At 50.0% G+C, this 25,092-nt stretch overlaps 1 protein-coding gene across 2 annotated transcripts in view; it reads right to left on the bottom strand.

Moving 5' to 3' along the window:
- Window positions 1–25,092, bottom strand: part of SMPDL3B (sphingomyelin phosphodiesterase acid like 3B) — a 33,013-nt gene that overhangs the window by 1,897 nt on the left and 6,024 nt on the right. For both annotated transcript variants that reach the window (XM_039511606.1, XM_039511605.1), the window contains exons 2-7: window positions 18,657–18,870; window positions 7,900–7,997; window positions 3,881–4,024; window positions 2,788–2,960; window positions 2,446–2,626; window positions 41–174 (exon numbers count right to left, since the gene is read on the bottom strand). In XM_039511606.1, the coding sequence (XP_039367540.1) occupies window positions 41–174; window positions 2,446–2,626; window positions 2,788–2,960; window positions 3,881–4,024; window positions 7,900–7,997; window positions 18,657–18,745 (819 nt within the window). In that variant the 5' untranslated portion in view covers window positions 18,746–18,870. The remainder of the gene's footprint in view (window positions 1–40; window positions 175–2,445; window positions 2,627–2,787; window positions 2,961–3,880; window positions 4,025–7,899; window positions 7,998–18,656; window positions 18,871–25,092) is intronic.

Raw genomic sequence — 25,092 nt, 5'->3', positions numbered from 1 at the left:
CCCAAGGGGACAGACCATGCAGTGTGGGGGTGTCTCCCACCTTCACTTGAAGGGTGCCTCGGTCATAGTCAAAGACCCGGATCCCAGGGTTGTTGGCGCCGTTGTGCACTCCGGGTAGCGTTGTTTTCCAGGGAGTCACTCCTGGGGCTAAGAACATGGTGTTGATTGGGGAACCTGAATGGAAAGGCAAAACAAAGCGTGTTTGAGTGAAAGCCTGGCATTTGTCAGACCCAGTCCAGCTACAACTCCTGTGCTTGTGTTGGTGTCACTAGGCATAAATCTAGGTAACTCGGGACGATGGAAGACCACAAGTGTCGATGAAGTCTTCTTGCTCTAGGCCTATGTGAACCAAAGTACCTCCATGTTAAGTGCTTCTGTTAGCCTTACTAAACTTTTGTAACCTCCTGTGCTATGTGCTGACTGCTAGCAGCTGCAAGGCCGGTTAGCACTAGATGCAGCCAATATTAGATAAAATAGGCGGAAAGCAAATGCTATAATCAAGGTTATATGCATGAGAAAGTAGCCCACACAGTGGGAAAGTACAGAAAGAGAAAAACCAAGGGGGTATAAATGCTGGGACCCCGCCTGCGTGCGGGTGTGCAGGATTTGAGATGGCTATTTCTCCCTTGCACCTTATTTGAGCTCAAATAAACCTGTGTTTGCTTCTCCACCCTGGTGTGCTTATTGGCGTGACGCACACCGGGCAACGAACCCCGCTGTTGCCCACCCTCGGGCACTCTGTGTTGGCAACACTTGTATTGGTAACTAGTCTGTGACGCTGCTGCCTGATCCACTTACCTCAACCATGTGTCAGTGGTGGTTGTGAATCCACTCCTTATGCTACCTAATGACATCTACAGTGCATGAGCAACAGCCAACATCTGGGCTGACACCAGGATTGAACTGGGGCCCTCCCCAGCTAAAAGCACAGCTCTCTACAATCGGAGCTAAAGAATCAGGCTCTGCAGCTAGGGACTGCAACAGATTCACATCCTCTGTGGCCAGGGCTGGATTAACGCAGGGGCCCCCACAAAAATAAATCCATCATTATATACAATTCAGTGGTCACCAATCTGTCGATTGCGATTGACTGGTCAATCCTGGAGCCTCTGCCAGTCGATTGCGATCTCCGGACGCTAAAAGTCCAGTGCAGCAGGGCTCAGGAAGGCTGCCTGCCATAGCCCCACGTTGCTCCCGGAAGCAGCCGGCTGCTGGCACATGTCTGCGGCCCCTGGCAAGGGGGTGGGGGGAAGGAGGCTCCTCGTGCTGCCCCCGCCCCCGGCAACGTCCCCAGCCAATGGGAGCTGCAGGGGTAGTGCTTGCGGGCACAGACAGCGCATGGAGACCCGCTGCCTCCCCCTCCCCAAGGGGCACACAGGGACATGCCACCAGCCAGTCGCTTCCAGGAGTGGCATGGGGCCTCAGCAGGCAGCCTGCCTGAGCCCTGCTGTGTCGCTGGCTGGGAGCCGCCTGTGGTAAGCGCCTCCCAGCTGGAAACTGCACCTCGCACCCGCTCCTGCACCCCAACCCCCTGTCCCAGGTCAGGCTCCCCTCCTGCACCAAACTCCCTCCCAGAGCCTGCACCCTTAACCCTCTCCCGCACCCGGACACTCTGCCTGAGCCTGGAGCACCCTCCTGCACCCATGACATGCAGCCAACCAAGTGGGGATTCACCCACGACAGCTCATGCTCCAAAACGTCTGTTAGTCGATAAGGTGCCACAAGACTCTTTGCTGCTCCTGCACCCAAACTCCCTCCCAGAAATAAACGAATATAACAGCTGTTCTAAGGGAAGAAGTAGACTATGTTGAATTCTACATGTTTTAAGACTGAAATGTAACCACAGAACGGCCTCATGTTAATTAAAAGGCAAGTTCAGTACAGCGTTAATAGCCTCAATGCCATAGTTGTGATCATTTTGTTTTATATTAGGAAAAAGACGTCTATACGGGGGCCCCAGGCCCACAAGAGAGTGAATCCAGCCCGTCTGCGGCACCCACCAGAGACTGACCAGTGAGTTACGCAGGCTGGAAAGATCTGTGCTGCTACCCCACAGTGCCTCAGCAGGTGGGGACAGAGTGCCTGGAGGACAGTCGTCAGCTTGAGGTGGGGCAGTGCACTCTGGGATGTCCTACTGCACAGTGCTGGGAGGCATGAGGACTCGCCAAACTGTAACATAGGCATGCTTACGGGTCTTGCTACATCATGGTGAAAAGGTTTTCAGCAAAGGGTCCCCTGATTTGGTACTGAAAAGAGTCTATGTGCTAGAACAGACTGGACCAAACCGCCTTCCATGCAATTTCAGAAAGTGTGATGCAGAACATTTGGACTAATTTCAATAGCATTTGGGGAACAATCACTGAGAACCACATTCAGTAATGGGATGTTCTCCTAGAGTGGACAGGGCTGTGCGTGAACGGCATGGACCAAGCCAAGGAATGGTACCTCCATTGCTGTAAAACATCCGGAAGCTGTCAGTGTGATGGTGCCCAAAGAACTGGGCAGCTATCACTCCATGGTGTTTCTGCACGATCTCTGTGTATCGTTCATTAAAGTGCTTCCGAAACCAGGGTTTGCTCCGCTTTTTCTCAAAGAAGCCAGGTGGGATGTGCCCCACAATGTAGACCTAGAACAGAAAAGAGCCCGGCTGAGTACAGACTAAGTGCATGCTTCCAAGCAGAGGAGAGGCTCTCCGGGGTTTATAGACTGAGGAGGAGCTCAGCGGCAGAAGGGGCTTACAGGAGGGACTTTCCAGGGTGGGCGAAGTCAAGAAAGAAACAGTTTTACCATTTCTTCTGCTTTTGACGCATTGGTCAGCACATCTTCCAGCCACTGGAACTGCCCACCAGGGTCCTCCAAGCCAGCTGTCTGATTATTGCTATCATAGTACAGATTGGTGTTGAGGACAATCATTTGTCCTTTGGTATTGGGACCAAGCAGCTTTTCGCTGTAGAAAGCACCTGCAAAACACAACCAGCAGGAGAAGGACCTGATGGTACAACGCTTGCTGGCTTTTGTGCCCCAAATTCCCCTCCTATTTCTACCTCAGGTTCAGCTCCACGGTGACAGCTGTGATGGGGGCCTTAGTCTGGGCAAGGTGCCAGTGGCTGCCAGCACATTGAACACCATGTGCTGTGGACCTGATCTGAGCATGGTTAGTGTATGGTGGTTAGAAGACCAGAGGCTTCCTAGAGTCCTGCCTGCATCAGTGCTCCCAAAGCTGCTTCCAGCCATGCAGCTGAAGTGCTGGTCATGCAATGATGGGAAATGTTTTGTAAAGAAGCTCAAAGTGGCCCAGCCCACTGCTCTCCTGCATGTCTGGGAGTTTGTAAATGCATCCTTTGTTCCTGTTCAAGGAGGACAAGCTCATCTGGAGTATAGTTATTTCAGGGCAGCCTGTGACTCTAGTGTAACCAGCACTTCCACCCATGGCTGCTTATGTCAGCCCAGGATAAAGGAGGCCCTGAGTGGTGATCTGTGCAAATGAGTCCAGGAGCTGGAGAGCCAGAGAGAACCACGGGCTCTGTCTGAGTCCAACAGCCTCAGACCCTCATATTTATTACAGCCTAGTCCTACATCTTCTGCACTATAAGGGACACTCCTGGGCCACCCTTCTAGTGCAACTGTGAGAAAGCAAGAGAGATTGAGGCACAAGGAACCGTCTTTCCTTTTCTCATGTGTAAGTGAATTCAGAGCTGGTGAGTGGCATCAGGTTGGCAGCCTATTGCTAAGGCCCTTCCTCTAACTGCAGATATGCCCCAAACTGCTCTATCTGTAGAAGGCAGCACTGCATGGGCAGCATGTCACTGGGGATTCCTCCGCCCTCTTCCCCCAGCAGTGCAGACAGAAGGAGCTAGCTGTGCCGGAATTACGGGCATGCCTGCTTTGACTGTTGAGATGGAGGCGTTGCTGAGCCATGAGCGCCAGAGTTCAGCTGTTGCGCTGTAGATCCTGTGTGTCTTGGCTGGGAACTGGTTCTTGGGATGGAAGTCATGATTGCCCATCGCAGGATAGACTTTAGTGTCTGGAGAAAATCAAGAGAAAACGTGAAGGAACATGTGGCCTGTTTTGGTGCTGGAGTGCAAGAGAGTTAAGAGAGAGGACAGAATGACTCAGGGCAAGGCCGGCTCCCGGGGTTTTGCCGCCCCAAGCAGCCAAAAAAAAAAAAGCCGCGATCGCGATCTGCGGCAATTCAGCGGGAGGTCCTTCGCTCCGAGCAGGAGTGAGGGACCCTGCGCCGAATTGCCACCGAATCCCTGAAAGTACCGCCCCACTCCCAAGTTGCCGCTCCAAGCACCTGCTTGATAAGCTGGTGCCTGGAGCCGGCCCTGACTCAATCTAGGTCTAGGGCAGGGCAAGAGGCTATGGAACCCATCAATGCTAGGTCACCCCTTTGCAGGGCAGGAATGGCTGAATGATATTCCCATTCACCAGGGTGGTCTCAGCCCAGTGGCTGGGGAACAAAAACGCTAATAGGCCTCTTATGAGCAGCCTGAGGCCAGGACTGGATCGGGTTTGGAGTGAATTCCCCTCTCGTGCCTGGAGGCAGCTACATTGGGGAAAACTGTGGTCTTCTGAACTGCTGCAGCTCCACCAAAATACCTGTAGCAAACCTAGGAAGGAATTGTGCAGGTCAGTCCTTGGGGAGGAGCTGTTTAGGGGGAGCACTTGGGGAACTCCTAAAAATCAGCACCTTGGGAGCCATTTATAGTGAGTGTCGAGTGAGCACAAAGAGGACAGGGAGTGCTTAGGGTGAGCACTCGGAGGGGGGGGGGCTGTAGGGTGAGCCCCTGGCGAGGAGCTGTTCAGGGTGAGCACTCGGGGGGCGGGCTGTAGGGTGAGCCCCTGGTGAGGAGCTGTTCAGGGTGGGCACTCGGGGCGGTACGGTGAGCCCCTGGTGAGGAGCTGTTCAGGGTGGGCACTCGGGGCTGTAGGTGAGCCCAGGAGCTGTTCAGGGTGGGCACTCGGGGGCTGTAGGGTGAGCCCCTGGTGAGGAGCTGTTCAGGTGGGCACTCGGGGGCTGTACGGTGAGCCCTGGCGAGGAGCTGTTCAGGGTGGGCACTCGGGGGCTGTAGGGTGAGCCCCGAGGAGCTGTTGAGGTTGGGCACTCGGGGCTGTAGGGTGAGCCCTGGCGAGGAGCTGTTCAGGGTGGGCACTCGGGGCTGTAGGGTGAGCCCGAGCTGTTCAGGTGGGCACTCGGGGGGGGCTGTAGGGTGAGACCCTGGCGAGGAGCTGTTTAGGGTGGGCACTCGGGCGGGGTTGTAGGGTGAGCCCCTGGCGAGGAGCTGTTCAGGGTGGGCACTCGGGCGGGGTTGTAGGGTGAGCCCCTGGCGAGGAGCTGTTCAGGGTGGGCACTCGGGGGTTGTAGGTGAGCCTGGCGAGGAGCTGTTCAGGGTGGGCACTCGGGGCTGTAGGGTGAGCCCTGGTGAGGAGCTGTTCAGGGTGGGCACTCGGGGGCTGTAGGGTGAGCCCCTGGCGAGGAGCTGTTCAGGGTGAGCACTCGGGGCTGAAGGGTGCCCCCCTGGTGAGGAGCTGTTCAGGGTGGGCCCTCGGGGGGGGCTGTAGGGTGAGCCCCTGGCGAGGAGCTGTTCAGGGTGGGCACTCGGGGGGGGCTGTAGGGTGAGCCCCTGGCGAGGAGCTGTTCAGGGTGGGCACTCGGGGCTGTAGGGTGAGTCCTGGCGAGGAGCTGTGCAGGTTGGGCACTCGGGGGCTGTAGGGTGAGCCCCTGGTGAGGAGCTGTTCAGGGTGGGCACTCGGTGGGGCTGTAGGGTGAGCCCTGGCGTGGAGCTGTTCAGGGTGGGCAGTCGGGCGGGGTTGTAGGGTGAGCCCCGGCAGGAGCTGTTCTGGGTGGGCACTCGGGGCTGTAGGTGAGCCCTGGCAAGGAGCTGTTCAGGGTGGGCACTCGGGGCTGTAGGGTGCCCCTGGTGAGGAGCTGTTCAGGGTGGGCACTCGGGGCTGTAGGGTGAGCCCCTGGCGAGGAGCTGTTCAGGTGGGCACTCGGCGGGGCTGTAGGGTGAGCCTGGCGCGGAGCTGTACTGGGTGGGCACTCGGGGCGGGGGCTGTAGGGTGAGCCCCTGGTGAGGAGCTGTTCAGGGTGGGCACTCGGGGCTGTAGGGTGAGCCCTGGCGAGGAGCTGTTCAGGTGGGCACTCGGGCGGGGTTGTAGGTGAGCCTGGCGAGGAGCTGTTCAGGGTGGGCATTCGGGGGGGGCTGTAGGGTGAGCCCCTGGGGAGGAGCTGTTCAGGGTGGGTACGCGTGGGGGGGCTGTAGGGTGAGCCCCAGGCGAGGAGCTGTTCAGGGTGGGGACTCGGGGTTGTAGGTGAGCCCTGGTGAGGAGCCGTTTAGGGTGGGCACTCGGGGCTGTAGGGTGAGCCCCTGGCGAGGAGCTGTTCAGGGTGGGTACTCGTGGGGCTGTAGGGTGAGCCTGGCGAGGAGCTGTTCAGGGTGGGCACTCGGGGCTGTAGGGTGAGCCCCCGGCGAGGAGCTGTTGAGGTTGGGCACTCGGGGGGGGGCTGTAGGGTGAGCCCCTGGTGAGGAGCTGTTCAGGGTGGGCACTCGGGGCTGTAGGGTGAGCCCCTGGCGAGGAGCTGTTCAGGTGGGCACTCGGGGCTGTAGGGTGAGCCCAGGAGCTGTTCAGGTGGGCACTCGGGGGCTGTAGGGTGAGCCCCTGGCGAGGAGCTGTTCAGGGTGGGCACTCGGGGCTGAAGGGTGCCCCTGGTGAGGAGCTGTTCAGGGTGGGCACTCGGGGGCTGTAGGGTGAGCCTGGCGAGCTGTTCAGGGTGGGCACTCGGCGGGGCTGTAGGGTGAGCCCCTGGCGAGGAGCTGTTCAGGTGGGCACTCGGGGGCGGTACGGTGAGCCCCTGGCGAGGAGCTGTTCAGGGTGGGCACTCGGGGGGGGGCTGTAGGGTGAGCCCCTGGCGAGGAGCTGTTCAGGGTGGGCACTCGGTGGGGGGGCTGTAGGGTGAGCCCCTGGCGAGGAGCTGTTCAGGGTGGGCACTCGGGCGGTACGGTGAGCCCCTGGTGAGGAGCTGTTCAGGGTGGGCACTCGGGGCTGTAGGGTGAGCCCCTGGTGAGGAGCTGTTCAGGTGGGCACTCGGGGCTGTAGGGTGAGCCCCTGGTGAGGAGCTGTTCAGGGTGGGCACTCGGGGGGGGGGGGTGGTACGGTGAGCCCCCGGCGAGGAGCTGTTCAGGGTGGGCATCTGCGGGCAAATGGAAGCTGTCAATTTCCAGGGCCGCAGCCTGGCACCGTTTGCAGACAGTGCAGTCAGTTGTGGGAGATGCTGACTGACTCCTCACTGTCCGTGTCTGACCCCTGCAGGAGCACTGGAGAGACAACGCTCATTCAGGAGTGGGCCTTTTGCACTAGGTTTCTCGAATGGGCAGTGGGCAGCTGTGGCCCTGCCTAGGAATGACCCACGTTTGGTTTTCCATAGACACAGTTCAATTAGGGCCCTGATGTACTTTGCTGGAGCATTCCAGTGCTAGGCCAGCATCTCTCCACTGATCTGGTGGGTCCGGCCCTAGTGTTGGGATAATTCCTTCGCCCCATTGCTGAGCTGATCAAGCAGGAGAGGAGGTTTCCAATGATTTTTTCCACCATTAATTATTCAAAGGCTGCTGCTTTTCCAAACTTCCCTCTTGCAGTGTGTTGCCCATTCAAGAGTGAAGCTAATCAGCGACCATAAGGTCCCATGCATAGAGTTTATAAACCATAGGAAGCGGGACAAATATGCCTTCATATCCCCCCATCTACTAGATTCCTTGACCCCTTAAATGGCTGCCCCTTCTCTAGATCTGCCATCTCTAGCTGGCTGAGCTGGTCTTTCCTGCCAGTGGGATGCTGGGTCAGATATTCTCTGCACTGCCACCTTCTTGGTTTGCCAGCTCAGGTAAATCGTACCTGGAAACACCTGTTTTATCAGAGCAGTCAAATTGGCAATTATTTCCAGCACTACTTCTTCTCCAAGTTTCTCGTTGGGGACATGAGGGGTATCGTCACTGGAAAACAGCACAAACATCACATGCAGCGAGCAGTCTGAAAGGGAAGAGTCTGTATGCAGTGTTGTGGTAACTGTATTGGTCCCAGGATATTAGAGAGACAAGATGGGTGGGTATAAAAGATATTTCCTCACCCACCTTGTCTCCAGGAAGCGCCTGCACACATAAAAGAAAAGGCAGCATGTAGGTAACTTACGCCTAGCATGCGGGTGTGATTTCAGGTGAACATTTGGAGAACTGTTCAGGGCAAGAATCTGTTCCATTTTGTTCAGCTTTTTCTTTCTACATTAGAAATCTGGCTCTGGCTGTACTCTGTTGTTTCTGGAAGATGCCATAAGGTTACGAGTGACACATACCAAGAGAGTGAACCCTGAACTACCTGAAAGGGGGTTCCAAAGAGGATGCATCTAGACTGTTCTCAGTGGTAGAAGATGACAGAACAAGGAGTAATGGTCTCAAGTTGCAGAGGGGGAGGTTTAGGTTGGACATTAGGAAAAACTTTTTCACTAGTAGGGTGGTGAAGCACTGGAATGGGTTACCTAGGGAGGTGGTGGAATCTCCTTCCTTAGAGGTTTTTAAGGTCAGGCTTGACAAAGCCCTGGCTGGGATGATTTAGTTGGGTTTGGTCCTGCTTTGAGCAGGGGGTTGGACTAGATGCTCCTGAGGTCCCTTCCAACCCTGTGATTCTATGATTCTATGATTAACTGAGGGGAAATAAAGCTCTTTGTTTCTGTTTGTTTGTAACTCACCTGCCTGACTGAACAGCTGGAGAAAAACCCATTTGTTAGAGATACAAACTCCAACCTCTTTAATCAAGGGCTCCCAACCCTGCTCTCTGGGTGCTCCAAGAAGGACCTCCGGCAGAACCCGCAGAGCAGACTTGACATTCCTCATAAGTCAAACAGCCCCTTTTTGAACCAAACCTTCCAGACTCTTCTTTAGTGTCATACCAAGGGGCACAAAGCTGTTTGCAAAACCCTTCTTCTGGTGCCTTTGACAATGCACAACTTTGTGCTCCAATGGCTGTGCTAACAGCATCGGGCCAGGAGAGTGAGTGCAGCCTAAGGGCTGTCAATCATGGTGCCCACTGTGTGACCGCTGTGGATCTGCATGTGTGCAGAAGGGACTCCTGGCCTGAGGTGCATGGGTCTGGTTATGATTTGTGTGGGGTACTAGTCTCACTCCGCCAGCAACAGGTTCCTGAGGTGTTAATCTGTTTACCTAACAATAACTCCTTTGTGCTCTGTATTGATTGGTCAATTGTTAATACATATCCTGTATACATTACCAATTCTCTGGAGTTATCTGGCCAGGAGATACCTCCTAGCCAGGCTGCCCCACTGTGACTCTGCCTGACCAACACGGCTCCAATGTCTGCGGTTTCACTTCTATAATAAAGGCGATTGTTTAAATACCTACTGAAGGCTCCAGAATTAGTTATCTCGAACCAGAGCAAAGCACTGAGCACTCTTGTTTGAGAAGAAGTGTCCAACAGATGACAGCAACACATGCCTTACTCCTAGGTAGTTGAAATGCCCCGAATGATACACAAGGGAGAACTTGGGAAAGGCTGGCCATATTTAGCAGCTTCTTCATTAGTGAGAACAGCAACTTCTGCTTCTTAATCTTTGTCTCCCCTATATTGTGCATGCAGCTGCTGCAGCAACTTGGGAGCAAGGCCACATATCTCCTTTGTCTTGTGATGCTGCTGCCCTTGCTCCCCAACTCAGCACAGGTCTCACGTTGCAAGCACGTCCAAATCCCAAGTGGATACTGTAGCAGGACCCTGGAATCTGAATAGCCTCCAAATACAGTTCTGAGGTTCACTCTTCCCTAACCATTGTCCCAGCCCAGCCTGTACCTTCTACCAACACTGCTGGGAGCTCTGGACTACTGAGGCATGCTGCAGGAATGGCCATTCTACAAATAATTAGGAGAAATAAACAGATAAGCAGTGTCTTTTTCTTAAAGCCCCAGCTCCTGGAGATTCTCACATAATCGCAGGACTCCATTTTCAGTTCTTTAACACAGAAATTTCTAGCTTTCATGGCTATGGACCCCTCAGTGAGTGATTGCATATAAGAACATAAGAACATAAGAAAGGCCGTACCGGGTCAGACCAAAGGTCCATCTAGCCCAGTATCTGTCTACCGACAGTGGCCAATGCCAGGTGCCCCTGAGGGAGTGAACCTAACAGAGTGATCTCTCTCCTGCCATCCCCATCCACTCCTCTGACTAGACAGAGGCTAGGGACACCCCATCCTGGCTAGCTATTTATGGACCATTTTATGGACTTATTCACCAGTCCAGTTCCAGTCCCTTATAAACTAGCCTATACAACTTCCTCCACTCTCAGTCCACAAAGTTCCTGCGTCCACAAGTTGAGCCCAGAAAGAAACTTTTATTTGTTTTTTTTATTTTGCTGCCTACCTGCTGCCTATTTTGACCTTAATTCTTGTATTATTATGGGAATAAAAAAATTTTTAAAAATCACTTTTCACTCATCTTCACTCATTTCATTATATATCATGTATACATCTTATCATCTCTTCTTCTTCTTCCTCCTCTAAATTTCCTCTTTTTTCTTTCCCTCATCTGGGTAACTAACCTTTAAATCATTTTTCTCTTTTTCTTTCTCTTTTTTTTAGTAGTGCTAGAATATCTTTTTGATATGAGACCACATCTGTGTACAGTAGTATTAGATGTGGATATATATTCAATAATATATTCTAATATATATATATTCTTATTCTATTTCTCTTCCTTTTTAATGATTCCTAACATCCTGTTTGCTTTTTCCTCTGCACTGCACAGAACTATCACATCTTCAGAGAACTATCCACCATAACTCCAAGATCTTTTTTCCTTCGTTGTAGCTGTAAATTAGCCCCCTGTATATGTTGTATTATATGTATTTTTATTATTTTTTTTTATTTACTTTACTTTTATTTTTTTTTTTTTTCATTTTTTTTTGCATTTTGTCACAATAACTTTTTTTTTTTCTTTTTTTCTTTGAAGTTCTTCACTTTCTGCTTTTGTCTTAACTATCTTGAGTAGTTTAGTGTCATCTGCAAACTTTGCCACCTCACTGTTTACCTTCAGTCCAGAATTGAATAATAAATTGAATAGGATTGGTCCTAGGACTGACCCTGATTTACCCCCACACCCATTCCCCCTTTTTATCTTTCATTTTATCCTACCCTTCCCTCCTGAAGGACCTTTCCTTTTATCCATCACAGTTCAATTTCCATGAAGCCTTTTTCTTAGGACCTTGTCAGAGCCTTTTATTACATCTACCTTGTCAAAGGCTCTGTCTTCTATTGACACTATTGTCCACGGATCCCCCTTGTCCTGTTGTTTGTTTGAACCACAAGAACTCTAGAAGAGATTAGTAAGAGATTTTACTTTTTTGAAACCATCTTGACTTTGCTCATTTTTTATGTTTTTTTATGTGTGTTCTTTTTTTTTTCTCTTACACTTTTGTTTTACTATTTTGTAATTACCAGTTAGACCCCTTTAGGTCTGTAATTTGATCACCCCCTAGGCCCTTTTTATTAAATATTGTTATTATTTTAAGGCATTTTTAAGCTTGGATTAGGTTTTGCACCTAAGTTATTGGTTCCCGTGGTTTGGGTAGTTCCATTTCACTTCATTTTTCAGTTTTCTTTTGGTCTCTAGTGACTTATTGCTTGTTATCTTGGTGACTTGTTAATGTTGAGTTCACACTAATTCCTAAACCCTGACAGTGACTCCCTCACACACCTCAGAAGTGTCACCTACCTCAGATTTGTCAATAGCAAAAGCAGCCTCAGCATCCTAAAGAAGAAGACTGAAGCAAAAGTTGAAGACTTTTTTCCATCTTTAAAGCTCATTCTTTTTTCATTTTTTTTTCATCGTTTGTTTTTTTTTGCATTTTTCCTACTGGGCTTGATGTACTTTTAGCAGGTTTCCTGCTTTTTATGACATTTTGTTATTATTTTTGCTCCTTTTATTTGGCTTTTATCTTTACACTCTTCTTCTTAAGTCTTCAGTGTTTTCTTTGCTTTTGCTTGCACTGTTGTTTACTTTTTTTGCTTTTTCTTTTTGTTTTTTGACTCTTACTTTTCTTTTTTTCTTTTTGTAAAGCTTTTTTTTTTCTTTTAGTTTTTTTACTGTTTTTTTTATTTGGGGTACTTTTTTTGTTAATTTTCTGTTTTTCTTGAATGGGCACTATTATGGCTTTTTCTTTTTTTGGCAGTCTCAACTTGCTTTTTAACTTTGTTACTAACTGTACCTTTTTTTGTACCTTCCCCCTTTTGAAATTAAAAGCCACAGTGTTTTGCTTTTGAGAGTTTATTCCAGGCCACAGGGGTTGTGGGATGTTGAATGCTATTGTATTTCCTGTTGTTTTATGCTATATTTACCTTGGTCACCATTTCCCTGCTCCTATCCAGGATGGACCAGCTCCTGCGCTCTCCTCAGGGGTTCCGTATCAGCTGCTCCATGAAGCAGTCATTTAAAAGCCATTTAAATGAAGCAGTCAATTTTATCTCTGCAGAAATCCTATGAGTGAAATGTTCCCAGTCAATATGGAAATCCCAATATTATCCCTTTCTTATTTTTTATACTTGATTATTAATTATATTTTTTTAGCATTTCCTTCATCATCCCACTGTTCTTGGTCTGCAATTGATTTACTGGTAGATCCTTACTAGATATTGTTTTTTAGATATAGAGACTCTATGGAACCTGACTATTCGGCTTAAGATTTTACTTCATTTGAATCTACCTTTTTTTTAACACTTACTTTAACATTTCTCACACTCTCCCTGTCTGTCTGTCCTGTCCTTTTGTGATTTGAATGATTGTCCCATTGATTGGTCTGTTTCCACCAGGTTTCCCAGATTGTGTGATATCTATATTCTCCTATTATCACTATATCCTCTTTATCACCATCTTATTATTTTCCCTTCTTATTTATTATTTAGGCACTCTAAAAAGCTTGTCCTTAGACTTTAGCCATTTTTTTACCTAGTTCTGATGTGCTTGTCCTTGTTTTTTAGCTCTTTACTTTCTGATCTGGCCTTACTTTATACTTCTCTTTCTCATGCCTTCTGATCTCTTCTCATCTCTCTCCTCCTCTGTCTAAGACTCTCTTATCTCTTAAGTGTCTCCCTCTCCAGTCTGCTCTTTTTTCCCCTCTGTCCCTCCTCTCTGCTCTTCAACCTTAGAAGCCCTTAGTTCCACTTTGCTCTTTAAAAACTTTAATGTCTTATTTTTTCCATCTCAGTGCCATCTCCTCCTGTCCCCGTTCGTTTCCCCCATCCCCCCAGTTCCGCTCCCCTCATCCCTCCCCTCCCCCTCACTGATGTCATGAAGCCTCTCTGCCTGCACTCCCTCTCCGCATCCTTACCCACTCATTTGCTGCCTCCATGCCTGCTTCCACCTGCCTGGCCAGAGTCTTCTGATTTCCAGGCTATCCCTCCCAGCCTTCCTGGTCCTCCCTTTCTTCTCCTCACCTTCTACTCGCCTGTACTTCCGACCTACACCTCCCCACCACTACACAGCCCAGCATATAACATGCTCTAGATCCCTCCCCCACATCCACCGCGCCTCTATCCACCAGACCTCCCTACCACTCCACCTGCCCACCCACCAGACCCAGCTATCTCATCCACGGAACCTCAATACTATCCTGGTAACACTTACTCTTTTCCTGGAACCCCAGTTCCTCCCCGTGAGGCAACCTCAGTGCGAGAGGCAACTGGGGGCAACCCCAGACTGAGAAGGTTTCCTCCTGCCAACCTCAGCCTCCCTTTCCTGGCTCCTGTTCTTCTACCTCTTCAGCACAGCTCTGCTCAACACCCCCTTCCCTGGCTACAGTGTCCTCCCAAAGTAGAGCAGCCTCTGTCCTCTGGCTTCTTCCTCCTCCTCCTAGACCCTCCCCTCCCTGGCCTCCACTTCAATAGCTCCTGCCCTCTCTCTCAGGGCCACCAACTGCACTGGACACATCCACACCCACTCCACATAATCACATGGTCCCACCACAGTGGGACAGGCCCACTATCGCCACAGTCAGTGCAATAAACTGCAATTGGAAACTCACCTGCAGTGTTGTGGTTTAGTGCTTTTAGGGCATTTTTTTGAAAGGTTTGGGGAAAAAAGTAGTTTTGGAATGTTTTTGGGGGCTTAGGGGGCACGGGGGCTCCCAGGCCCCTTGCGAGGGCCCTCCCTCCCAGAGGGGGCTGGCCCTCAAACCTGCCTGCTAGGCCCTGTTAGCAGCCGCCCTGGCCTGGCTTGGCCTGGCCTACAAGCCCCTGTGCGCCTGCCTCAGCCAATCCCATGCCCCAGCCACAGCACCGCCTGGCCCAACCACAAAGAGCACCAGCAGCCTCAAACTCCTCTCCAGCAAAAACAAAGCAACAACACAAACAGACAACCAAAACAACAAACAACCAAACACAAACAAACACCCTCCCCACACTTTATCATCTTTTACATCTCATGATTTTAAATCCAGTCTCATGATTTAAATGGGGTTGACTCATAATGCCACTGTGCAAGACATCTGGGATTCTGTGTGCAACTCTGGTCATCCACTCTCAAGAAAGTACAGGTTTAAGAACCTGGACCAGGAGCAGAGAAGGGCTACAAGGACAATCAGGCAAATGGAGAGCCTGAGTTACAATGAGACTAGAAGAGCTTAGCTTGTTTAACGTAGCAAAATGAAGGCTGAAAGGCATCTAACTGCTCTCTATAAATACATCAGAGGTAAATGCCAGGGAGGGAGAAGGGTCCGGATCCTAAAAGGTATTTAGGTGACTAACATCCACTGCAAGTTAGGTGTTTAAATGCTTTGAGGATTTGGTCCAAGAGCTATTTGAGCTAGAAGACAATGTTGGTACAACAACAAATGGGTATAAATTGGCCATGAAATTGGCTCTGTGGATGAGGGGAAAGCAGTGGACTTGACTTTAGCAAAGCTTTTGATACGGAATCCCACAGTATTCTTGCCAGCAAATTAAAGAAATATGGGCTGGATGAATAAACTATAAGGTGGATAGAAAGCTGGCTAGATCATCGGGCTCAACGGGTAGTGATCATAGAATCATAGAATCATAGAATTCAAGATCAGAAGGGACCATTATGATCATCTAGTCTGACCTCCTGCAAGATGCAGCCACATAAGCCGATCCACCCACTCCTGAACTAATTCTCTCCCTTGACTCTGCTGTTGAATGCTCCAAATCATGATTTAAAGACTTCAAGTAGCAGATAATCCACCAGCAAGCGACCCCTGCCCCATGCTTCGGAGGAAGGCGAAAAACCTCCAGGGCCACTGCCAATCTACCCTGGAGGAAAATTCCTTCCCGACCCCAAATATGGCGATCAGCTGAACCCCGAGCATGTGGGCAAGACTCTCCAGCCAGACCCTCTGGAAAAGGCTAACAATATTCCAACATTGACCCTTTGTACTAATTACCAGTGTGGCACGTTATTGACCTATTGACTAAACCCGTTATCCTATCATACCATCCCCTCCATAAACTTATCCAGCTTAATCTTAAAGTCATGGAGGTCCTTCGCCCCCACTGTTTCCCTCGGTAGGCTGTTCCAGAATTGCACTCCTCTGATGGTTAGAAACCTTCGTCTAATTTCAAGCCTAAATTTCCTGACTGACAATTTATATCCGTTTGTCCTCGTGTCCACATTAGCACTGAGCTGAAATAATTCCTCTCCTTCCCTGGTATTTATCCCTCTGATATATTTAAAGAGTGCAATCATATCGCTTCTTATCCTTCTTTTGGTTAAGGAAAACAAACCGAGCTCCTCAAGTCTCCTTTCATACGACAGGCTTTCCATTCCTCGGATCATTCTAGTGGCCCTTCTTTGTACCCGTTCCAGTTTGAATTCATCCTTCTTAAATATGGGAGACCAAAACTGCACACAATACTCCAAATGAGGTCTCACCAATGCCTTATATAACAGGACTAGCACCTCCTTATCTCTACTAGAAATACCTCGCCTAATGCATCCCAAGACCGCATTAGCTTTTTTAACGGCCACATCACATTGCCTACTCATAGTCATCCTACGATCAACCAGGACTCCTAGGTCCTTCTCCTCCTCCGTTACTTCCAACTGGTGCGTCCCCAGCTTATAACTAAAATTCTTGTTAGTCATCCCTAAATGCATAACCTTACACTTCTCATTATTGAATTTCATCCTGTTACTAATACTCCAGTTTACAAGGTCATCCAAATCTCCCTGGAGGATATCCCGATCCTTTTCCGAATTGGCAATACCTCCCAACTTTGTGTCATCCACAAACTTTATCAGCCCACTCCTACTTTTGGTTCCGAGGTCAGCGATAAATAGATTAAATAAAATCGGACCCAAAACCGAACCTTGAGGAACTCCACTGGTAACCCCCCTCCAACCCGACAGATCACCCTTCAATACGACCCTCTGCAGTCTCCCCTTTAACCAGCTCCTTATCCACCTCTGGATTTTAATTTCGATCCCCATCTTTTCCAATTTAACCAGTAATTCCTCATGTGGTACCGTATCAAACGCCTTACTGAAATCAAGATATATTAGATCCACCGCATTTCCCTTGTCTAAAAAATCTGTTACTTTCTCAAAGAAGGAGATCAGGTTGGTATGGCACGATCTACCTTTCGTAAAACCATGCTGTAATTTGTCCCAGTTGCCATTGGCCTCAAGGTCCGTAACCACTCTCTCCTTTAAAATTTTTTCCATGACTTTGCATACTACAGATGTTAAACTAACAGGCCTGTAGTTACCTGGGTCACTTTTTTTCCCCTTCTTGAATATAGGAACTATATTAGCTAATCTCCAGTCAAACGGTACAACCCCCGAGTTTAGAGATTTATTAAAAATCATCGCTAACGGGCTTGCAATTTCACTCGCCAATTCCCTTAATATTCTAGGATGAAGATTATCCGGGCCCCCTGATTTACTTCCATTAAGCTGTTCAAGTTTGGCTTCTACCTCAGATACCGTAATGTCTACCCCCATATCTTCATTCCTGTCAGTCCCTCTACCACTATTCCTTAGCCCTTCATTAGCCTCATTAAAGACTGAGGCAAAATATTCGTTTAGATATTGTGCCATGCCAAGATTATTCCTAATCTCCACTCCGTTTAAAGTTTTAAGCTGTCCCACTTCTTCCTTCTTGGTTTTCTTCCTATTTATATGGCTAAAAAACCTTTTGCTATTGGTTTTAATCCCCTTCGCTAGGTCCATCTCCATCAATGGCTCCATGTCTAGTTAGCAGCCAGTATTAAGCAGATTGCACCAAGGGTTGGTCCAGGGGCCGGTTTTGGTCAATATCTTCATTAATGATCTGGAGGATGGCATGGATTGCACTCTCAGCAAGTTTGCAGATGACACTAAACTGGGAGGAGTGGTAGATACACTGGAGGGTAGGGATAGGATACAGAGGGACCTAGACAAATTAGAGGATTGGACCAAAAGAAATCTGATGAGGTTCAACAAGGACAATTGCAGAGTCCTGCACTTAGGACGGAAGAATCCCACGCACTGCTACAGACTAGGGACCGAATGGCTAGGCAGCAGTTCTGCAGAAAAGGACCTAGGGGTTACAGTGGACGAGAAGCTGGATTTTAGTAAACAGTGTGCCCTTGCAGAACTACTAACTGTGTATGTATTCGACATCGGTGAGGCCTTATCTGGAATACTGTGTCCAGTTTTGGGCCCCACACTACAAGAAGGATGTGGAAAAATTGGAAAGAGTCCAGCGGAGGGCAACAAAAATGATTAGGGGGCTGGAGCACATGACTTATGAGGAGAGGCTGAGGGAACTGGGATTGTTTAGTTTGCAGAAGAGAAGAATGAGGGGGGATTTGATAGCTGCTTTCAACTACCTGAAAGGGGGGTTCCAAAGAGGATGGATCTAGACTGTTCTCAGTGGTAGCAGATGACAGAACAAGGAGTAATGGTCTCAAGTTGCAGTGGGGGAGGTTTAGGTTTTATATTAGGAAAAACTTTTTCACTAGGAGAGTGGTGAAGCACTGGAATGGGTTACCTAGGGAGGTGGTGGAATCTCCTTCCTTAGAGGTTTTTAAGCTCAGGCTTGACAAAGCCCTGGCTGGGGTGATTTAGTTGGGAATTGGTCCTGCTTTGAGCAGGGGGTTGGACTAGATGACCTCCTGAGGTCCCTTCCAACCGTGATATTCTATGATTCTATGAATAAATTTAGGCTGGAAATAGGAAGAAGGTTTCTAAACATTAGAGGAATGAGGCTCTGGACTGGCCTCCCAATAGGAGCAATGGGGGCAAGAAACCTTACTGGTTTGAAGATGAAGCTTGATAAGTTTATGAACAGGATGATATGATGATAGAAGTTGACTGGATCTGATGACCCGGGAGGTCCCTTCCTGTCCTGTGTTCCTATAATTTGGGAGCTCTTGGGATTTGTAATAGTGGATCAGCCCCACTGTAACTGAGTGGGGGCTCTCTCTGCAGCCACACATTTGCTAATATCAGAGTAGCAGCTGTTACACTAAGGTACTCATGTGCACTGTGAGTAGAATTCAAAGTGTTTCTGCATGTGACATCTAATCACAACATTCATGGGGCTTATCGTGTGATCATGCCCTATCTTTCACTGCTATGCATGGATGGACTCCTTACCCAGTCCAAAGGATGAAGTCCGGATCAGGCAGGATCGCCTTCATGGCATAAATGGAGGAGTTTATGAGAATCCAAGGAGAATCACACATGTAATTTCCCCATGTGCCTGCATCGTACACTGGCTTGGAGCCAGCAGACGGACACACCTGGAGAGGGTCGGTTGCCACTCTGTATTCTGGGTCCAAATGGAGGTCTGTGATATGCCAAAAGTGACCTGCCAAAGACAGAACAAACACCACAGTGCAGTGCAATCAAACACCTGAAGTAGCTGTGCCAGCTGGGAAGCCATGGGGTCAGAGAGCATTATACAGCTATACTTCTACTTCTTATTCCCAAACCAGCATCATATGGGAAGTTTACTGACATAATTATCAAGCCCGCAGTAGAGGCTCAGTGAGGAGGGCACTGGCCTGGGAGTTGCAATTCCCTCCTCTGCCACAGACTTTCTGTGTGACCTGGGGTAAGTCACATAGTCTCTCCAAGCCTCAGTTCCCATCTGTAACAAGGGGCTAATAGAAGTGCCTTGTGTCCCGGGGGTAAATACAGTACAGAGTGTTAGGTGTTCAGATACTGCACTGATGGGGGCCAGGTATGTACCACAGACAGACAGGATAATACTATACAGCATGGTCCAAATAAACACACACTGCTGGGCAGTGCAATTCAAACTAAGCACTCGGTGTGCACAGCTGCAGAGACTGAGGGTCAGTTAGAGCTAACAACACAATGTAACTGCAGTGAGTGGACAATCCCTGACCTAGGTAATCCCTACCAGAAAGTTAAACATGCCTTGTGTCTTCAATAAACTCAGTAGTGCTGCATCATGAGAGGGTTGAGGGCTTCTACTTCCACCATAAGACCCCATAGTACAGTCAGGCAAATGATAAACAGAATTATTATCAGTGTGACTTTCCAAAAGCAGCCCCCAGCACGCAGCCTAGTAGAACCCCTTGCCAAGCCAGAGAGCAGCACGTGGATTCTGGGCAGCTAAATCTCAGCTAGGGTCAGAGTCGGGTAAGCTGGAGCCCGTTCGCACTGGTTCCCACGAACTGGTTGTTAAATTTAGAAGCGGTTTTAGGACCACTTGTTAACTGGCTTCCCTGGGAGGGAAGGTTTGATGGGCTCTGGCTGGGAAGCCTGTAATTCCTGCTCCCGGCCGCCAGGGGGCGCCATGCTGCGCTGCGGGAGCCATGTGAGCTGCCTCCTGGCCCTGTTGCTGCTGCTGCTCCTTGGACCTCTGGCCCTGGGGCTCCTGCTTCTGCCTGGTGGGTCCCCGGCTGCGTCCTGCTGCTCGGGCTGCTCCCAGCCCCTCCCCCGCCTTCCCTGCCCACAGCCAGCCCCTGCCACAGCCCCTGCCACCCCCTTGCCCCTGCCCGCAGCCCCTGCCTGCAGCCACCCCTGCCACAGCCCCTGCCACCGCCACCGCCTCTGCCCACAGCCCCTGCCACCCCCTTGCCCCCTGCCACAGCCCCTGCCACCCCCTTGCCCCCTGCCCGCAGCCCCTGCCTGCAGCCGCCCCTGCCACAGCCCCTGCCACCCCCTGCCACCGCCTCTGCCCACAGCCCCTGCCACCCCCCTTGCCCCCTGCCCGCAGCCCCTGCCTGCAGCCAGCCCCTGCCCACAGCCCCTGCCACCCCCCCACCCCTGCCACAGCCCTTTCCCCGCCACAGCCTGTCTGCACCACCTGCCCACAGCCAGCCCCTGTTGCAGCCAGCCCGTGTCACACTCCCTGCCTCCAGCTAGCCCTGCCCCACGCCCCTGTCTGCAGCCAGCCCCATGTCCACTGGTGCCCTGCAGTTCCCAGGGCAGTAACCCTGCACACCTGCTTCAATGAGGGGGGGCAGGGAGCAGCTGGGACCCACACCTGTGCCCACCCTAGGGTGACCAGACAGCAAGTGTGAAAAATCGGGACGGGGTGAGAGGTAATAGGAGCCCATATAAGAAAAAGACCCAAAAATTGAGACTGTCCCTATAAAATTGGGACATCTGGTCACCCTAGCACACCCCAAGGGAGTGGCAGGGACCCACACATGTGAAACGGAGCTCATTTCTAGTTCAGGCCCATCTTTTTAAAAAAGAACTTTAGGTAGGGTTAACATACATCTGTATTTTCCTGGACATGTCAGGCTTTTAGGTTCTTAAATCTCTGTCTGGGTGGTAAATTTTAAAAATTCCTCCCGGGAAAATACAGACGTATGGTAACCCTGTTGGTACAAAAAATACATGCTCTGGCACATCCCTTAAATCAGAACTTTTTATAGGGAACCGGTTGTTAAGATTTTAGCAGCTCATCACTGGTCAGAGTCAAAACAAGGAGCCTCCCTGAACTGAGCAATCTGGAAGAGGGAGAGATGGGGGTTGTTCCTCAGGACAGAAAAGCTGCCCTGTGTTCATCTCCCTATTGTTGCTTGGTATTTGCAGGAGGGGAACGTGGCAGAGGCTTTGCTGAATGGTGCTGTGTTGGTGGAACAAGGCCTCTGTAAGTGGAAGACCCAGAGAGGATTTTGGGTTTTCTTAACTGCAGCCTCCCATGCAGTGCCTTAGCCTTTTCTTCTTGGGCAGTGCACACCTGGTGAACTCCAGCATTTGGAGGAGCCTCCTGCAGACGGAGCTCAGGTGCTGTTAGTCACCACTGCTCTGTGCAGGTGACATGGCCACCCTGGCAGTGCAACAGTGGGAGAACTGTAAACATGCTGGTATAGACACTGTCAGGCTGGCTATTCCTGCACAGGGCTTGGACTGGCAGGGTTTCTGCTGGTTCCTTCCCCTGGAGGGGCTGTCCTGGGTTCTGCGAGGATGAGTGAACTGTTTCTTTAAAATCTGCAGCAAGACAAGGGTAAGGAAGTTTTCAGGTAGTAGATGCATGCTGAAGCAGGAACAGACAGATGCCAGACAGATTTCCCTGTGGCAGGAAAAGGCCAGGGTAGAGACCATCAAATCGTGGAAATCAACGAATGGCTACGCAGATGGTGTCGGAGAGAAGGGTTGGGATTCTTTGACCATGGGATGGTCTTCCAAGAAGAAGGATTGCTAGGCAGAGACAGGCTCCACCTCACGAAGAGAGGGAAGAGCATCTTTGCAAGCAGGCTGGCTAACCTAGTGAGGAGGGCTTTAAACTAGGTTCACCGCGGGAAGGAGACCAAAGCCCCGAGGTAAGTGGGGAAGTGGGATACCGGGAGGAAACACAAGCAGGAGAGTGCAAGAGGGGAGGACTCCTGTCTCAGACCGAGAAAGCGGGACAATCAGCGAGTTATCTTAAGTGCCTATACACAAATGCAAGAAGCCTGGGGAACAAGCAGGGAGAACTAGAAGTCCTGGCACAGTCAGGGAATTATGATGTAATTGGAATAACAGAGACTTGGTGGGATAACTCACATGATTGGAGTACTGTCATGGATGGATATAAACTGTTCAGGAAGGACAGGCAGGGCAGAAAAGGTGGGGGAGTTGCATTGTATGTAAGAGAGCAGTATGACTGCTCAGAGCTCCAGTATGAAACTGCAGAAAAACCTGAGTGTCTCTGGATTAAATTTAGAAGTATGAGCAACAAGGGTAATGTCGTGGTGGGAGTCTGCTACAGACCACCAGACCAGGGGGATGAGGTGGACGAGGCTTTCTTCCAGCAACTAACAGAAGTTGCTAGATCACAGGCCCTGGTTCTCATGGGTGACTTTAATCACCCCGATATCTGCTGGGAGAGCAATACAGCGGTGCACAGACAATCCAGGAAGTTTCTGGAAAGTGTAGGGGACAATTTCCTGGTGCAAGTGCTGGAGGAACCAACTAGGGGAAAAGCTCTTCTTGACCTGCTGCTCACAAACAGGGAAGAAATAGTAGAGGAAGCAATAGTGGATGGGAACCTGGGAGGCAGTGACCATGAGATGGTCGAGTTCAGGATCCTGACACAAGGAAAAAAGGAAAGCAGTAGAACAGAGACCCTGGACTTCAGAAAAGCAGACTTTGACTCCCTCAGGGAACTGATGGGCAAGGTCCCCTGGGAGAATAACATGACGGGGAAAGGAGTCGAGGAAAGCTGGCTGTATTTTAAAGAAACCTTATTGAGGTTGCAGGAACAAACCATCCCGATGTGTAGGAAGAAAAGTAAATATGGCAGGCAACCAGCTTGCCTTAACAGTGAAATCCTTGCTCATCTTAAACACAAAAAAACAGCTTACAAGAAGTGGAAGATTGGACAAATAACCAGGGAGGAGTATAAAAGTATTGCTCAGGCATGCAGGTGTGAAATTAGGAAGGCCAAATCACACTTGGAGTTGCAGCTAGCCAGAGATGTTAGGAGTAACAAGAAGGGTTTCTTTAGGTATGTTAGCAACAGGAAGAAAGTCAAGGAAAGTGTGGGCCCCTTGCTGAATGAGGGAGGGAACCTAGTGACGGAGGATGTGGAGAAAGCTAGTGTACTCAATGCTTTTTTTGCCTCTGTCTTCACAGACAAGGTCAGCTCCCAGACAGCTGCACTCTGCAGCACGGTATGGGGAGGTATGGGGAGGAGGTGACCAGCTCTCTGTGGAGAAAGAAGTAGTTCGGGACTATTTAGGAAAGCTGGACGAGCACAAGTCCATGGGGCCGGATGCGCTGCATCCGAGGGTGCTAAAGGAGTTGGCCGATGAGATTGCAGAGCCATTGGCCATTATCTTTGAAAAATCATGGCGATCGGGGGAGGTCCCGGACGAATGGAAAAAAGCTAATGTAGTGCCCATCTTTAAAAAAGGGAAGAAGGAAGATCCAGGGAACTACAGGCCAGTCAGTCTCACCTCAGTCCCTGGAAAAATCATGGAACAGGTCCTCAAGGAATCAATTCTGAACCACTTAAAGGAGGGGAAAGTGATCAGGAACAGTCAGCATGGATTCACCAAGGGCAAGTCATGCCTGACTAACCTAATTGCCTTCTATGATGAGATAACCGGCTCTGTGGATGAGGGGAAAGCAGTGGATGTGCTATTTCTGGACTTTAGCAAAGCTTTTGATACAGTCTCCCACAGTATTCTTGCCAGCAAGTTAAAGAAGTCTGGGCTGGATGAATGGACGGTAAGGTGGATAGAAAACTGGCTAGATGGTCGGGCTCAACGGGTAGTGATCAATGGTTCCATGTCTAGTTGGCAGCCGGTATCAAGTGGAGTGCCCCAAGGGTCGGTGCTGGGGCCGGTTTTATTCAATATCTTCATTAACGATCTGGAGGATGGTGTGGACTGCACCCTTAGCAAGTTTGCAGATGACACTAAACTGGGAGGAGTGGATAGGATACAGAGGGACCTAGACAAATTAGAGGATTGGGCCAAAAGAAATATGATGAGGTTCAACAAGGACAAGTGCAGAGTCCTGCACTTAGGACGGAAGAATCCCATGCACTGTTACAGACTAGGGACCGAATGGCTGGGCAGCAGTTCTGCAGAAAAGGACCTAGGGGTTACGGTGGACGAAAAGCTGAATATGAGTCAACAGTGTGCCCTTGTTGCCAAGAAGGCTAATGGCATTTTGGGTTGTATAAGTAGGGGCATTTCCAGCAGATCGAGGGATGTGATCATTCCCCTCTACTCAGCACTGGTGAGGCCTCATTTGGAGTACTGTGTCCAGTTTTGGGCCCCACACTACAAGAAGGATGTGGATAAATTGGAGAGAGTCCAGCGGAGGGCAACAAAAATGATTAGGGGGCTGGAGCACATGACTTATGAGGAGAGGCTGAGGGAACTGGGATTGTTTAGTCTGCAGAAGAGAAGAATGAGGGGGGATTTGATAGCTGCTTTCAACTACCTGAAAGGGAGTTCCAAAGAGGATGGATCTAGACTGTTCTCAGTGGTAGAAGATGACAGAACAAGGAGTAATGGTCTCAAGTTGCAGAGGGGGAGGTTTAGGTTGGACATTAGAAAAAACTTTTTCACTAGTAGGGTGGTGAAGCACTGGAATGGGTTACCTAGGGAGGTAGTGGAATCTCCTTCCTTAGAGGTTTTTAAGGTCAGGCTTGAAAGCCCTGGCTGGGATGATTTAGTTGGGTTTGGTCCTGCTTTGAGCAGGGGGTTGGACTAGATGACCTCCTGAGGTCCCTTCCAACCCTGAGATTCTATGATTCTATGATTCAACTGCAGGGAGATGACTGTTGTCCTTATGCTAATCAAGTTCCTTGTTCGGTGTTGGAAGAAAGTGACTCCTTCTGCAATTCGTTACTGTGTTCTCTGCACGTGGGGGTTCTGGGGAAGCCAGCACTTTCTGAGCTGAAGCTCTTTGCCCCACAATATTTTTTGACCCCACAGCCACACACCCATCTCCTGCTGCCAGAACCCCATCCCCCAGTGGAATCCACAAATAAGCAGCTGCAGTTTAGTGGAGTGGGAGGATGGAGGAGCAGGCCATAGAGTCAGCCCTTTCTATGGGCTCCCTTCTGGTTTTTGCTCCTCTTGGTTGTAGCAGTGAAGCAGAGCCCCTG

This window comes from Mauremys reevesii, linkage group 23 (genome assembly GCF_016161935.1).
Source record: "Mauremys reevesii isolate NIE-2019 linkage group 23, ASM1616193v1, whole genome shotgun sequence".
NCBI classification, from domain to species: Eukaryota; Metazoa; Chordata; order Testudines; family Geoemydidae; genus Mauremys; species Mauremys reevesii.
Note: the sequence above shows the minus strand (reverse complement) of the source record. Positions and strands in the feature narration are given on the sequence as shown.